The sequence below is a fragment of the Hirundo rustica genome, chromosome 13 (genome assembly GCF_015227805.2).
Source record: "Hirundo rustica isolate bHirRus1 chromosome 13, bHirRus1.pri.v3, whole genome shotgun sequence".
Classification (NCBI taxonomy): domain Eukaryota; kingdom Metazoa; phylum Chordata; class Aves; order Passeriformes; family Hirundinidae; genus Hirundo; species Hirundo rustica.
Genome location: NC_053462.1, coordinates 17,204,632 through 17,221,743, shown reverse-complemented (window position 1 = coordinate 17,221,743; position 17,112 = coordinate 17,204,632). Strand labels below are relative to the sequence as shown.

Here is a 17,112-nt window from a genome sequence, read left to right as displayed (position 1 = left end):
TTGTAAGGGGCAGAAATGTTTTATTTTGAGATAAGAGCTTTGTTGTTTTCATCACTGCTAAAAAATGGGGAAGCACCAAGCGTGCGTCCCTACGGTGGATTTCTGATTCCTTATACAGCTTTTTGAGAAGACGGTTTCCAAATAACATTTTTACAGTGGTAGCAGCAGCAGCCTGGGCCCTTTTCAGTCTGGATGACTTCAGCTGGCTTGCATGTGCAGCCTGTTTTCCATAGCAGTGGCAAACTTGGCTGTGAAAGCAGCCAGTGCCTCCAGAGCTGGAAAGGCAACGTTGAAAAGAATGGTGTTGGCAAGGCAGCGTTTTTATACCAACATCTTTGTTATAGACATGCTGCACACAAATAGCTGCTGCTATTTTAGGGAAATACCAGTAGACCATCATCCTGGTGTTAGAAGGGGTTTGTTTCTCTGCCCAGGGCTGCCTGTTTTTCTGAATGAAAATGTAGCAATTTTTGATATTTTTCTTGAAGCAACAGTTAGCTACTTCAGATGGAAAAATGAAGTCATGGCGTAACTGGGTATAGAGACTTCTGTTGTTGAACTGAAGGAAGCTCTGAGTGTAGAAGGGTGTAAGGAATTTTTTCAGTGCCCTCTGTGCCTTGATCCTGGAGTTTTGGGGTCACTGCAGCCTCAAGAGTTGGTGGCTTCTTCCGTGCTTTCCTCTTTCCCCTTAGGAGAAGATGGCTTTTGTCTGAGAGTAGCTGGTCAGAAACTCTTCATCGAGGTGACAGCTATCCTCAGCCCTCTGGGATAACTGCTCAGCCAACTGACTTGCTTCAGCAAAAAAGAACTTGGACTAAAAATGTTGCATTTTTCCTCCTCCCAAATACTGCAGTGGGAGATGGCTGAAAATGAGGGAAAAGGAAAGAAGGGAGATGATCTTCTGCCATCCCTCTGTGTCCTTTTCCCAGCCATGGGATTCTCTGGCACAGAGCAGCACTGGTGGCCTCCAGGCTCACGGGACTTGTGCCACCTTTCCCTTGGCGCTCTGGGGGAGCTCTCCATCCACGGGCTCAGCTGCACTCAGCTACTTCACATTAAGAAGCTTTTGATTTTCCATAGGGGTAAACTTGAGGGTACAGAATTTTTTTTTGCAAATCCAGTATTCTTACCTCTGAAAAATAGAAATGTTCCCTAAGTGTCCTTTCTCATGTAACATCTGTGACCTTGTGTATGTAAGAAAAGCCCTTCGAGGTCAGACCTGTAGCCATGAACCAGTTGTGCTCTGAGAGGAAGGAGGACATTCTTGAGTGTAATTTCTTTTCAAGTTAGGTCAGGCAATTGCAATGTTAGCTGCTGGCTGCCATCTTGATGTCCAAGGCCTTTTGTTGCTAGGAAACTCCGTGTGTTTCTGTAATATTGTTCAATTACATGGTTAAATTACCCACTTGTATCAAGTTTCAAGCACCACTGAAACATGTCTAGTCATCATGTCTGCACATATGAGAATATTTTAGGAAAATTGAAAAAGCATATAGAGAAGTATGTACATATGCACTGATTTAAAACATCTCGCCAGGAAAATCCCGTGGAGATTAAACGTTTTATTTCCAAGGTCAGAAAAAGGGAGTGAATGACAGCAGCTTATAGCCACATTATTATGGCAAATTAAGATGTAAAATATATGTTAAACCCATTACACAGTGAGTTAAGGTTTTGGGACTACGGTGCTTTAAATCTTGAAAAATGTGTAAGTTGTAGGAAATGGGCATGATGTCCACATGTCTCAGATACTTCAGGGCTGATGCAAAGTCCATCAGTGGAGGGTAATGGCAGGTTTCTAACAGACTCTGATGTGTCCAGGAATAGGTTTTCCTGCTCTTGTAATTATTTTGCCACCATCAGACCACCTTCAAGGAAGGCAATGAGCTGCTCGCTAATGGCTGCTGTTATTTCGGAGTCGTCAGCTGCAGTTTTCTTGGATTCACTGTGGTTCTCTCCTCTTCCTGAAGCAGAAAAGACTGCTGTAGATCAGGATTTTGGACTTGTCACTCTTTAAAATCCTATGTTCAATATTCCTTTGGCATTTTGTACTTGGTAAGCTTTTTAAAGACTGGTTGGGCGTATCCTTGTCCATGGTTTGTTCATTCCTTATTTGGCCCAAATTCCCAAGGCAACAGTGAGAGTTAGTGTTCTATGAATGACTAAAAACAGGGTAGGGGAAACTGAAAATGATAAGAAAATACTATTTTGGGTCGAAATGAGAGCTGTGAAGTGCTTGTTATGATACGTCTGCTGTTCCCAGCCATAATTTTTCTACTGCAGCATTTTTCTTCTTACTTTTTTTTAATGCTTGATCTGCTTGCATCAACAAATTTGATATTTAATGAGAATTAGCACATTCAGTGAGAAGTCATTTCCTTCAGGAAAATGCCATACTACAGGAGTTAAACAGAGGACAGGGTTTGTTTCCTAATCTCGTGGCATATAAGATTTTGTTTTCTTTTACTTACCTGTTTTGTCAGGCCTGTGCTGCTAGTGGCTGTTGGTGCACTTGCCTTAATTCCAAGTGGCTGTTTTAAAAGCAGCAATATATTTGGGAGGATAATGATAATCTAGTGAGTTACATTTTCATGACTGGAACTGGGAAGTTGTGGAAAAGCTTTTCCTGGATATTTTGTTGCTCCCTTCTAGGCTGGGAAGGGCCAGTTCTGCTTTGGAGTTTGAGTTCTCTCAGTGGAGGCTTAGCACAAATATGAGACAGGTTGATCTAGATTAGTAGGGGTTGCTTTTTCTCCATTTTAAAGGAAAACAGGTTGTGGTGAAGTTGAGTTTGTTGGTTCTCAACAGATGAATATTTATAGCAGATTTCCTCATGAGGATGGCTCACTGGAGGAACAAAATAGGCCAAATGAAAGCTTTCCCTCTTAGACATGAAAACCAGTCAATCTGGGAGCCTTCCCAGTTGGTTAAAATGATTGCCCTAGGGACATGAATTGTTTAATAGCCTAGAGATGGGAGTTAGCCAGCCAGGTCAGCAGCTGGAGGCTCGTGCCCTAGTAAAAGGAAATTACTTCCTGTTACGACTTTCTTTCATCTGCATATTTCCCATTCTGCTCCAGCAATGTATTTAAACCCAAAGCCTGGCTACATGTCTCACTTGATGCTGCCAAATTAATCTGAAGGAGGAGGGTAGGAGGCAGGCAGAAGGAGCACAGAAGATGTTGAGGTTTGCTGGCTGCTATTTACAGTGATAGGCGAGGAGCAGAGAAGCTGAGGAGCCCTGGAGGCCTCCCCTTCCAGGGGTGTGGAGTCAAGGCTGCCCCCAGCCATGGATATTGTCAAAGTGTGCAGCCCAACAGAGCCTGTGAAAGAGGAAAAGCCACCAGCTCTTCTCCACTGTGCCAATCCAAGAGCACTCTTTGGTCTCTTGAGTCTCAACCAGTTTTCCTGGCACTGGGAGTTAAAAGGCAGATTTCTGTTTAAATCTTTACATTTACTCCAGATTCTGAACGGGGTCAGCAGCTGATCAGTGACTTCCAGGGAGGTGTGTTATATATACTTAGTGGATTGAATGTTATACCACACACTAAAATACACTTCTCAGGTTTCAATACAGCAACAGCGTTCTTTGCTGGATTTTTAAATTTTGTTTTTTGTAAACTCTGCTTAGAATGCCCATAATTCCACAACATTTTTCACTTGAACATTATAAAAAAATCAGATAAAGCTTTGAAAACCTGGGTCAAAGGCTGTTCTGACCATTGTGGAGGAATGAGCTAATGAGAAACTACAGAAAAAAAAAGTGAGAATTTGATTGTAGTAGGTGGGTGGTGAAGGTATGCTGGGGTGGGAGCACTGGGCAAAGTACCCTTTCACAGCCCTGCTGTGCACACACAGGACTGTGCAGGAGCAGCCTCAGACCGCGGGCCAGAGTCCAACAAACTGGGGGTGTGGATGCTCCTCTTGCCTGTCTCACGTTGGCCGAGCCATAAACAGCCCTGATGTGCTGCAATAAAAGCCTGCTCTTTCCAAAGTCGCTGAGTTTGAATTCAGTAGGAGCTGCAGATGACCAGTGCCTCTAAGAATAGAAACCTCAGCCTCCATGCAATCCTGAGGCTTCCTGGCCTGGCCATTCCCGAGGGTTGATCCAGGGCCAGGCTCTCAGCTGGTAGGAATGAGCGCGGCTCAATGGGATTGTGTCAGTTTTCACCAGCAATGGATCTGGCCAAACAAGCACCCCCGCCCCTCTCTGCGTGTTCCCTGGCACAAGGCAGCTCCACTTCTAGTAAATCCCCCATCCAAATGGTTCTTTTGATGTGCAAGTTCCTAACTCAGAGGAAAGACAAATGTTGGTAAAGTTTTTGCTCTAAAAATTAATTGCTTTACCTTGCTGTTCACAGAAGGGCATTTGCTGGCAGATTTTTCTGGCTTCTCATTTTAACTGCTTGTATCTTTTAATTTTCTAGCAGGATCTTTATGAAATGTTCCATTTCTTGCTAGTTTTATATAGACACCTATATAAAAATTATGTATGTGTAATAGTGTGCATATGTATTTATTTTTTCAATTGCCAAAAATCAATTCACAGAGTGAACCCTAAGCCTTTACAGAACTTTTGATGCCTTCATTTACTATTTTTAATATATTCTGCAGAGGTTTGAATTGTGACTGTGTTATGAGGTGAATAATTCTTATATTTTCAGAGGGAGTTACTGAACTTCAATCTGGTGAATCGATTTTAAAAAAGATTGAAATAAAGCTAGTTAACGATAGGTTAATATCAACTGAGAAAGAAAGTTGTCCTGTCTTGTATTTAAGGAAAATATTTCCCTAGGAGGACCTAGAGTGCTCCATAATCATAATTACATGGCAAGAAGCATGGAAATCCTTTAAAGGAGCAGATTGTCCTCTGTAACACAACTGTAGTGAGTTTTGATCAGGCACAGGACACTGCAGCTTCCCCTGAGCAGGCAGGGATGGGTGCGAAGCAGCTCCAGGGTGGGATTTGTCTTGTGTAACTTAGTCTGTGCCTACAGTTTCCAGGGTCTCTCTGTAACCAGCGGAGGAAGAGTGGTGACCCCATCTCTGTATCATTTGGCTCAGTAAGGAAACTGCACAAAACTTTGTTCACTGGGTGATACTTAAGTGATTCCGTGCCCAGCCTTGATATCGGGGTGGTAACAAGGATTGTATGGAAATGATTTTAGTTATTGCCATATGGATGTAGGAAAGCCCCGTTATTTGTTAGGCAGGCAACTGAAAATGAGGTTGATGTTTAAGTATGGACAGAAAGTTTAGATGCATCACAACAGGAATGGAATGGTCTCTAAGGATGTAGAGAGATGTTCCCTGCTGGACAGCAGTGCCTGTCACATACCTGTGTGTTGTGGTCTCAGTCCACAGTGCTGCAAGGCTTCTGCAGGAATACTCTTTAGCAGCTGTGTTGTTTCAAAACATTAATTGAGCGCAGTATCATACCTCACTGAGAACAGCATGAGTGTCTGATCAGCTGTTTTGTAGCCAAAACAGCGTTTTGAAGGAGTAAAAGTGCATGTTCTGATAAAAGTTCATACCACTGAACTCCTTGGCTTAAAGCGAGTTCTGTCCTAGGGTAAAAAAAAGTTCACTCTAGAGAACAGCATCAAATGCCTATTATATTGTTCTTTGTTTCTTTGCCAACTGTGGATTTAAAATTGGAATAATTCAAAAAGCAGTGGGACATTATGACTCACTCGGTACCTCCTGGGCTTTTGACATTATCGTAAAGCCCCGTACGCCGCAGCGCGAGGTTCAGTCAGTGGGTTTCAATACCCCAGCCAGCAGAGTCGCCTGGAACCACAGAGAACCTGATTAGCTGTAAACAATGACACAGTTCTTCACAACACTCAGGGCGTTCCAGCCCCGGCTCCAGGTGCGTTGTGCTGAGTGACACCACCAGTGGGGTTTTCTTGGGGTTAAATTTATCCCGTCAGTCAAAATCAGGGACGTGTTCTAGTAGCGACATCTAGTTTTATAAGGCTATTCTTTGTAATGATTGTGGAATTAGTGGAACTTTTCATTTGTTTTTTATGAGTCTTCTTTGAGTTTCCTCTGAAAACTGTCAGTAGAAGGCTTGGGGAATGGGTATTACATAGAAGAGATAGATTAAATAAGAGGACTTTTTGCCACAGGATGTCCAATGCAATTAACTTTAAAAGTTTGCATCTTCATTTAAAAACTGCAGAAAGCAGAGTCCAACTGTGCATCTTCCATGGAAGATAAACATTATTTATGTTGCCTAGTGTGCATGAGCTGAAAAAGGAAATACACTTTCCAATAAAATCTTCCAGGCTGGAAATACAGAAGAGTTTGCTTGAATCCAAATGTATATTGCTTAGTCTCAATAGGAAAGTAAAGACTTATTAAGTCATATGTCAGCTGAGTTGAATTATTGATGTTGAATTCAACATGTTGAACTCCGAGATTCATCAACTTTATAGTATTATTTGTTAGAAAAGTATTCCCTTCTATCCATTTGGACTGACTTTTTATAATCTCTCTTGTTTATTACCTCTTTTATTTGAGGCAGTGGTTGCTGACCTGACTAATAGCTTTCATCTTTGTACTTCAAGCTGTTTCCATATGCGCAGGTGCTGTGGAATTTACTGTCTTTACATTGAAAAATCGAGATCTAGTCAATGTGTTTGTGGATGTTTAAATGAAAATATTTTTAAGGTAGAATTAAGATATAAAGTTCTCATTTTAACAGCAGATACATTTAAGAGTCAGAAAATTTCAACTAGATGTTAAGAATAAGTCCAAAAATCTAAATTTCACCTGATCAGAAAACAAAATTCTGGAATCAGCGCTGAATTGTTTTGATACATCAGTACTTGGTAGGAGAAATCCAGTTAACTGTGTGGGTGTAAACTTAGCCCAGAAGTTTAATTGCATAACACAGCACACACACTGTGGGTGTATGCTTAGCCCAAAAAATTTAATTGGTTCTAGTCTTGTCCAGTCAGAAGCCAAATTGAAATCTTCTTATGCCGCTGAGAAGCCTGGAGTCAGCGTTGATCCCCCCAGGTGAGTTAGGCCTGGAACATCCCCCACCACTCACACAGTTGGAATCATGGAATGGTTTGGGTTGGAAAGGCCCTTAAAGCCCATCCCATCCCACCCCTGCCATGGGCAGCGACACCTTCCACTATCCCAGGGTGCTCCAAGCCCTGTCCAGCCTGGCTTCGGACGCTTCCAGAGATCCATCCCCAGCTGCTCTGGGCATCCTGTGCCAGGCTTCCCCACCCTCACAGGGAACTGACATTTGCTAGCAGGGGCTCTTCTCCTGAGAAAGCAGAGGTACGTTGCTAAGCTTTCCTCTCTGTTCGTGGGATCGACCCACGTTGCTAGAATATATTTTTGTCTTTTTAATACTGCCTGGCACTGCCTTTCCCTCTGCTCTTACACTTTGCATTTGAAATACCCAGCTGTGGCAGATACGGAGCCACGGCTGCAGCGTGCGCTGGATAAAGGTGCCACGTTCCCAGAAAAGGGGGCAGCAGGGAAGGGTGGTGTCTGCCCAGCCCCACTTCAGCAGTGAGGTCCCCGTGGTGTCACCAGCCCAGGGGACAGAACCCAGCGCTGCCATCAGCTGTCAGCACAGCCCTGTGCTGCTGCTGCTGCTCTCCTCAGCTGTAGCAGAGTGCAGGGCCGAGGGCTTGGCAAGAGGGAAGTGATCTCTGAGTGCTTTATTGAGAGACAAACTTGTACAACTAGGAGTGAATTCTCTGGTCGTTTAGATGGAGATTTGGGCAGTATTTTTCTGCTTACAAGAGGCTGGGAGATGGCCCATGAATTTTGTTCATCTCTTAACTTCAAGAACTTTTTTCCATGGTGAAGTGGCTTAGAAAGTCCTTTACTGTTCATGTAGTGGTAATGACTTCAATGATATGTGTTCTAACAGCAGTGAAACGCAAGAAGCCAAAACTACCTTAAGAAATACGGTTCATTTAACTAAAAGAGGCAGACTGAGCAGCAGGTGGAAGGGTTAAACAAAAGGAAAAAAGATTATAAAAGTTTGCAGCTTTGGCTTCACTACAAATGGCTCTCTTGCAGACTTTATAGCATTAATGTTGCTTCTCATAAACCTTGAAACCATTCATCCATTTAGAAAGATTAAATTGGTTAGTCATCCAGAACAGAAAATGTACACATCCATTTTGTCTGTTACCCAAAACCAGCTGAAGTATAATAGATGCAGTTGATGCCATTAAACTAAAGCATTGAGTAGTAATGATGGCCTCAGCTGTGGTATTTACAGTTTGCCAGCTCTTGTGTTCCTGATAGTATATTCATCTGCTGCTGCTCAGGGACACTCAGAGCAGAGCCTTGGAGTTGGAAAACATGAGTGTAATATATGATGTGAGGGGCTCCGAGAAAACATCTTGGTATTAAAGAGGGGAAAATCCTAGAAATGTAACAATTTTTGTTATTATTAGAAGGTCAAAGTTAAGAGGCACAAACTTCACTTAGGATATCTTAATATATTTATAATGGTCTGTTAAACAGTTTGCAAGGACAGGTTTGTTTGGATTTCCAGTTACGGACGAAACTATTGCTATTTCAAGTTCTGTCATTTAAACAAGCCAGACAAAAATGGCCAGGCTCTCCTAAAGCAGGAATTTGTAGAGGCACTTGGTCAGGAAGCAAGTTTATTATCACAAAATATAATAAAAATTAAATTTAATTTAGCAGCACTTTTTCTTGATTAATATCTGGATTCCAGAAGTAACACTCTTTCCCAGAATTAAGAAAATTTGCAGTGATTACTTCCGAGTATGAAGAAATTTAATCCTGCTGCTTTGAAATGTGTAAGATGTTCTCTCAAAGACAGGGATTTACAGTGGGCTGGAAAAACCATGACATGTTTTTTAAAATTATTACATATAGTGCCTTTAATCAGAGCATTCATTTTAACGGCATTAAAACTGGGAAGCCAACTCTATCTGAGTTTCCATGCTGGAAATGCCAGCTCGTTCCTAAAGGAAACAGGAATCAATATCACACACTGGCCATCATTCAGAGCAGAGCAGTTTGCCAGCTGTTCTTAAGGACATGCTTGAGCAGCAGCAACTTGTGTGCAGCACAAGGAGGGACTCCAAATGAAATTCCACAAACTTCCCTGACTTTATTCCCAATGAGCCCCGAAGTGCTGCTCGCTGTCACTGCCACACTGCAGCCTCAGGGAGAAGAGAGCACTTCCAGGGAGTGCGGTGGATTTGGCATCAGGCACTGCTTAGGATTTAGTTTGCTTTTCTTTCTGAAACATTCCTGGTGGCAGAAAAGCAACAATCTTCCCCCCGCCCCCTCAGCATTTGTCTTTTACTGCAAATACAAATGGTGAAAATACCAGGAGGGAGTGAGGTGATCTGAAAGAGCCAGAACCTCATAAATTGTGTGGGAAAGGCTGTCTTGCCTTTTCTCTAACTGATGGCATGCCAAGTTTATTTTACAGTATTTACAGTAAGATTTGTTTGTTTTGATACCCTTTGTAAGTTGTTAGGGAAAAAGCAAAAGAAAATCTCCAGGAAGTTTATAGTTTGTGATGAGCCAGAGCTCAGGCTTTAATTCGCTTTCTAGCCCTATACCTTTTACTAGGAGTGTAATAAATAAAGGGATATGAGATTGCAGTTGGATGAGTTATTACTGGGCTGTTATTTATTTTCTCTGTATGAATTTGGTGCTTAAGAAAGCCCTCAGAGCAGCATGCTAAGGAAGTGCAATTGTTGGTTCATTCCAAGAGCAGATACAAGAGGGGCAGGAACAACCCTGGTTTCTCCTCCCTGCATCACTGCTCTGAGCTTGGTACAGCACAGGGACAATGAGCAGCCTCTGCCTGTGTAGCTGAGGTGCAGATGGATGACATGAGAGCAGATTTTTCCATGATGGAGTGGTCCCAGTGTGGCTGTGCAGGCAGGGAATTGTCTGTGCTGACATTCCTGCCAGCGCCAACACACGGCTTGGGAGGCAGAGCTCTGTCATGAGGAGAAGCCCCTGCATCCTACAGTACAAAAAGTCACAAAAAGTGGTGCCTGTTCTCAGGAATCAGGAAGTGTTTTCTGGATGTACAACATCTCTAACTAGAACATCCTGCCCTGAGTCTGTGGAGCAGGTCACCCGCTGCTGTGGAAAGTCTTCCAGGCAGGCGCTGCTCTTGTGAGCTTGTGGCACTGAAGGGAAAATGGAAGTTTAATACTAAAGCCTCGATTGTTTGAAACAAACTTCTGAACATGGTGTAGAGCCTTGGCTTATAGCAGGAGTTGAGAAATAGGAGACTAATGGTGTATTTTATGTGCCGTGACAAACAGCACAGCATGGTCTCACATCTCCCCAAAACACGGGGTAGATGTGATGACTTTTCTCTGCATGGTGGAAACATTCACTCTTTCCATTTTTGACTGTCTGGGCTGAAGCATGATTGCCAAATGCTAGGAGCTGTCCCTATGGAGCTGGGGAGGGATTTTCCTGAGGGCAGACTGCCTCGCTGACCCCTGCCACCCCTGCTCATGGAGATGCACAACAGCTGTACAGACACAGCCTCTCCTGTGCCAGTGTTGACGTGCTGTGTACACCACTGAGCAGGAAAGAGCATTTTAGGGTCAGCAAGCGTCTTTGAGCAAAGCTGGTGCCAGGAGATGCTGGCACAACTCATCACTGTTTAGCTTACACCTGTCAGAAGCAGGCAGCCTCTCAGCTCCTGTGTTTGGGTGAGTGAATTCATCATATTTTGCTTTTAAACAATATTCTTTTTCATCTTCCCTGCACTTCACAGCTGTTAATTAATCCCACAGCACCCAGGGATTAATAGTCACACTTTACAGGGAGAAGCAGAAATGAACAAGAAGAGGTTAAGTGGCTGGGCCGAGGTCACGGAAGCAGTTTTGTCTAAAGAACATTTGGTTCTGCAAAATTAAAATGTTGTTAATTGATCTCCCCTTGGGTGTCAGCCTCCATTTTGGGGGCAGGGTGTGTTTCTGGGGGGCAGTAGAATATGTTCACAGTGCTTTCTTCTCCCTAGGACTTGAAAGATGATCGGAGTGATGAAGAGGAGGAAGATTCTGTTACAGACACGGAAGAGGAGTCCACAAAGAGCGGCAACAAGAACAGCAGTGGGTCAAGCAAACACCTCCTAAGCAGCAGCCACCACTAGCCCCGTCCTGCCTCACCTCCTGCAGTGATTCCTGCTCCGGTTTTTGCCCAACCTACAGGACAGCACTGAAGTCAAAAGGCTTGTGAGAGACTGTGATTGATTTATAGTTGGCTACTGGACCTGGAAAAAAGCCCAGTTTAGAGGGGAGGGAGAAATTGCATAACATGACAAAATGTGTTAATGACCCACTTTCGGAATCGTTGTGCAGTGCGTGGAAAGATGTTTGGACTTGCTGACTGACAGTGCTCCACAAGGGCAAAGCTCAAGAGAGTCAAGTAATTTAGTGTCCCGTTGATTCTAATGTTGTTTTTCAATCTGATATAAGAAATATTTCTTCAAACAATTTAAATCACAGATGTTTTGTGGTAGGTAGTATGAACTCCCTTGGGAACCAGAATTACTCAATGTGGGAAAAATTTGACAGTGCTGAACAGTGATTGGCATTTTATCTCTACTTTTCAGCTTAAACCCTCATCAAAATGGGTATTTTTCTGAGTTATATTTCATTTCCTGGAGGCCAGAGGAAACAAACATGGAGGAATTCAAATTACATGTCTGTGAAGGGTTGGCTTCAGTATAGAAATATAGTCCTTCTCTGAAGTGATAAATAGCTGAAATATCGTGTCAAGGCAATCACTGTTAAAACAGCAAAACTCAGCCCCAATTCTCCACTGAGCTCCAGACTTCTCAAATGTCTTTCAGTCATTTTGGCCCAGTGTTAGACCAGAAGGTGCAGTGGGGAGAGAAGAGGGGAAATGGGAAATTGGGTCTTTTCACAGGTTCTTGTGCACTTATCTGTCTTCAAAACTGCCAAACACCCTCTGCTCCTCGCTCATCTTCAGACCAGAACGTTAAAACCAAATCTCATCCATTGCCTTCTCATGACCTTGTCTCACAGCTTTGGATCCTGCCTTCTCTGGAGCGAGGCCACCAAGTTCTGATTTGTAGTTCTGGAGCGTTCACTGAGGAGCACAGTGAGGACTGGCACAGAATGTCACCCTGTCACTGCTGTGGGTCCCTTTGGTACCAGGAGCTGTATTTCCATCTCTGCTCTTGTATAACATGGGGAATCACATCAGCTAGACCCAAACTTGGATGTGACTTCAGCCCCATGCTGTTGTTTATGCTGTAACCAATAAGCAACAGTGCCTCTTACCCAAAGTGCCCCTATCCTAAATTTGCTCTTCTCTTCTAGCACAAGTGAGGCTGCAGCAGCATTTTCAGTCCTGGAGCTCTCCATGGAGAGCCCAGGCCTTGTAAACAGGGTGGTGCCAGTCCCATTTCCCTCTGCATTAGCTCATGGGGTCATAAAGGATTTGTGTCGTAAGTTTGGGAGGCGAGAGGCTCTGCATGTGGTTCTACAGTAGCTGAGATCATCTGGGGAGCTAAATCCAGTAGCTTGATAGAGGCCAGGGGACCCCTCCTAGAGCAGCCTTCAGAACGGCTCCGTTCCCCTCCGGCTGCTCCGGCAGGAATTGGTGACCTACGGGAAGCGTTACAGGCCTGACTTGTTTTCCCAAGATTTCCTTGGCAAGTGGGATGTAATTCAGCAACTGAAACATTGAAAGAATGGGAAATGTTTGGGATCTCAGATATGAAGAAAGAAGTGGGTTTCATGCAGTTACAAGAAGCTGTAGCAGGGCTTTGTTACAGAGGCTTTTTTTATGGTGTCTAATTTTTTATTTGTGTTTTAGACCCAAATGTGCATGTTTAAAGGGAATTACACTGAGGAAGGAGCATGGCCTACAGTTTGTGAGAAGGAAGGGGGATGTGTGGTGGTGGAAAAGGATCCCTGTCCCAGTGTTTGTGGTGCCACTTGGGCTGAGTGGGCAGAACCCCCTCAGCAGCGTTTGGCCACCAGTGCCCTTCCTGCACGGATGAGGAGAACACCTTAAATACTGCAGGGGGGAGTATGGGGAGTGTAAGCACTGATGGCAACGTGTAAAGCAACTGGAGAGTTTGGCAGGGGCACAGTTCTTATCGGGGCCCGTTTATTGCCTGCATGAAAAACACTTTCCTAACAAAACGTGGAAACCAGGCGTCTTGGAGGATTTACACTCCCTTGGGAGAGACAACGGTGCTTTCTTCGAGATGTAGCAGGATTTTGGGAGGTGGCCAGGGTATTATCATTTGATTTTGGTGCCAGAAGCTTTCCTCCTATGACTAGAAAAGGAATTTAGGAAAGGAAACACAAAGAATGATGTTGTCACAGGAGCCTCTGAACAACTACTGATTTTTAAACTGGAATTTATAGTCTCCTTGAGGCCAAAACTTGCCTTTCCTACTCAGGACAAGTCTCCCACTGAAGCCAATTAACTCTATTGGAGCCTTGCCTAGGAAAAATTTTGGATTGCAGTTATCCAACCTAATTGCAAGAACTGTTGTTCTAAGCTGATGTGAAACTGAGATCTTAAGGGAAGAACAAAAGGTAGACAAATACACTCAGGTATAAAGCTTTGAGGCAAGTTTTGGGTGAGTACAGAAGAATATGGAAGGAAGTAACATCCTGAAGGTGAAGATTAAGTCTGGGCACAGTAAACAACCAAATAACAGCGCAGTGGGAGGGGGTGGAAGGCAGGCAGGCCATGGAGGGCCCTTTCCAGGGATTGCTGTCATGGGCAACCAAAGGGATTGGACCTAAAAATTCTGACTGCAATAAATACCCACAGCACAGAAAGAAGTGAGAATGGGCTGTCGGAGTGTCCCCTGTTAACATCACATCGATCATTCCTAGAGTTATGTGCATTTAATTTCTCCCTTTTTACTGATGTGAACTCCAAAACAAAAAGCTGAAGTCATGGGGGCACAATTTCTGCTAAAGAAATTTATGTCATGGTGCTTCAAGATTTTCAGTCTATTCAACGCAGTGCAATGAAGATTCAATCTTTTTATAATCTTCTTGTGCTAAGAGTCTCGAAGTGCAGGTTCAGAATAGCTGTAGGTGTGTATGGGAGCACAGAGAGACTCTAGCATTTTCTTTTTAGCATTTCACAAAGCATGTCCTGGTTCAATGAGTTGACACTCTGCATCTGGCTTTGCTGTGTCATTTTGACTGCGCCAAAATATTTCTGATAGAGTTGTAGACTGAAAATCAAATCTTAGTCCGTAAGACTCAGGGGAAACTCTTCTGTTCCATTTAATTTCTCTGGATTTGGTTCAGGTATTCCTGTCTGTGTGCACTCTGCTTCCTCCATACTTGTGTTAGATTTACCAGCCTGCTCTGGATTGGGTTTACAGATCTCCTTTACTCCACAGAACACATTTTGTTAATTCATGCTATTTGGTATAATTACCTTGTTGTTGTTGTTGTTCTTAACACCACTGACTTTGGTCAGTTGAAATATACACTACAAATAAATATTTTTAAAAAACATCTGTCTAGGTGAGGATTTCCTTGTTTTCTCTGCCTTGCAGTGTCCTCCTCTCTGCTTTCCATTCCCTCCAAGCTTTTCAATGGGACCATCATTCGTTCAGGAAATAATTCCTTACTCTTCCAAGTTTTTCCATTGCCTTGAAAAAGCTGGATGAGCCACAACCTTCACAAGACCTAACAGCACTGTCTGTAAATGATCTTGTGTTTTTCTGAACATTGAACAAATGGAGAGGAAGCAAAATTAATGGGGCCATCACCCATCCTTTGTATTATTCAAGGTTTATGCTTTGATTAAAGTACTTGTGAGTGCTCCTGAGTACATCAGGAATGTGACACCTGTTTGTATCTCTACCCAGCTGGGTTTTGAGGTGCACATTAGGGTTGCTTAGGAAGTCCTGTGTGTTAGGACTGAGGTGCTGCTGCCCAACAGGTTGTTGTGGGATTATCAGTGGCTCTTCACAAGCACCTGTGAGACTGTTCAGACATGGATCTTCAGCTGGCAAAAGCAGGAAAGGTCTACAGAAAACAAGGGAGCTGTGCTCATTTCTATCAACTGAAAAGCTGCTCCATATTTCTTCTTTCCATTTCTGCCTCCCTGGTTGGGAAGATCACAGAGGTTCTGATTTACCATCCCTTCTTATGGGCAATCAAACAGAATGGAAGGTGTTTCCAGCCCAAATAATGAACTGTAGCTGAACACTTTGGTTTTATTAGCTGATTTTTTTTTTTTTTTTTTTTTTTAAAGCTTATGAGTAAGAATAAAGTAGATGGAAAACAAACCGAGCGGGGCTATGTGAGTTTTGGCTACAAACGACTTGCAAACTGTGAAGAATTTTAAAAAAAAAAAAAAATAGTGGCTGGATTTGGAAGAAAAACACCATGTCCACAGGCACTTCCCCCAGCTGTGGGTCTGAGGAGCAGCAGCTCACCAGGACTGACACTCCATGCTGAGCACACGGATGCAGCCCAGGTGTGAGAGCTCCAGAGCCGGTCCGGGGCTCTCGGCTGCCCCAGAGCTGGGAACCTTTGGTGTGGAGCTGCACATGAGCCACGGATGTACCTAGGAGCTGATTTCACTCAAAATCACTGGAAATGATTGTTCCTGCTTCCCCAGCAGTTCCATGGGTTCCCTCCAAGGAAAAGGAGGTGATCAAAGCTGTGTGATCTCCACCCAGGCTGGCTACAGAGAGTTTCAAGTGGGGCTCTGAGAGGTTATTGGACTGGAGAACCCTCTCTGGGACTACCTGAAGTTTCTACCATAACAGAAGACAAGGCTGAAAGCACAAGCCTGAGCTTTAGCAAACACAAGTCATAACAACCCACATAGGATAATGTTGTTGATGTTCCAATAGTCTGAAGATTTATGAAAATAGCTTCTATTTACTCAGCTGGAGTGAGCCCTATTCTTCTGAGTTTTGTTACCCCATAAAGCATTCAGAGGAGACCCCATAATCATTTCAAAGTCAGAAACATTAAGTGGAATAACAAGTATAAACCCTCTCCACAGTGACTTTGAAGTGCAAGAAGCAGGGCCTTGTAGCCATGGAGCTCTGTTTGGAGCTGGGTGGGAAGAAACAGGTCCCAGGCAGTTGTTTCAGGTGGTGAAAAGTCCGTATTTTTCCTACCACAAAAGAAGCTGGTCTAAAAGAAGTTAAAGTTGAGCAGGGAAATAAGTGATTAAATTTCCACTGAAATTCACAGGAGTTTTTCCTGTGATACTGGTAAGAATCAGACCCAGGTCTCATGTGACCATTTCCACCAAGGACAGCATGGCACTGCATTCTCCAGCCATCAGGAGCAGGGCACAGTCCCAGGGTTTCACCTTCCTATAGTCCACAGCAAAATCATCCCTAGAAAATGAGTTTTTCTGTTTGCAGGACACTCACCTGAGCACAGCTCTACCTCTTCCCAGGCTGGGCGTGAATCCTTTGAAAGACATTCCCGGGAAAGCAATCCTCCCCTTTTCAAGGCAGGATCCTCACTTCCAGCGAGCACTCTGCTTCCTGTCCCCTGCCTGCTCAGGATCTGAGCAGTGCCCGGGCTGCTGATGTTAAAGCCCACAATCCAAGGCCAGATTTACCAGAAGAAGTGAAATAGCACCCGTGGTTGTCACAACTGCCTCAGTGAGTGGGTGCAGCAGCAGAGAGCTGCTGAGCCAGGGGAGAGAAGGGAGCAGAGGGAAAAGTGGGAGCGAAAATGGCTGGGACAACACAGCGATGGCTTAAACACAGAACCGACATCACCAAGAATCACAAAGCAGAGCAGTAACAGTATTAGCAGGGACGAGTCCCAAGAGAAGGAGGAGGAAAAAGACAGTAGTTCTGTATCCTGGGGATCAGCGTTCTGAGCAGCAGCAGCCAGCGTTGCCTGGACTCAGAGATGAACTTTGCAGCCAGGATAACTCCTTCTCCCTGAGCTCCGGCGGCTTCTGACTGAGCCCAGCCAAAGAGTTCCCAGGGCAGGAGCGAAGCAGGAGGATCTGGGAAAAGCTCCTTTACAAAGTTCCCAGTATGTGAGTGAGGGGACAGGGAGGGACTGGGCTGGGGCTGGGCCAGGGCAGGCACGGGTAGAGCCCAGCAGACCTGCAGCT

The 17,112-nt window shown here is 44.1% G+C and overlaps 1 protein-coding gene across 2 annotated transcripts in view; it reads left to right on the top strand.

The window, feature by feature from the left end:
• Window positions 1-14,445, top strand: part of CERS3 (ceramide synthase 3) — a 43,109-nt gene extending 28,664 nt beyond the window's left edge. The window contains exon 10 of one of the 2 annotated variants that reach the window (XM_040077432.2): window positions 11,018-14,445. In XM_040077432.2, coding sequence (XP_039933366.1) covers window positions 11,018-11,149 — 132 coding nt within the window. In that variant the 3' untranslated portion in view covers window positions 11,150-14,445. The remainder of the gene's footprint in view (window positions 1-11,017) is intronic. The other variant, XM_040077433.2, reaches the window with a different exon arrangement.
• Window positions 14,446-17,112: the final 2,667 nt, after the last annotated feature.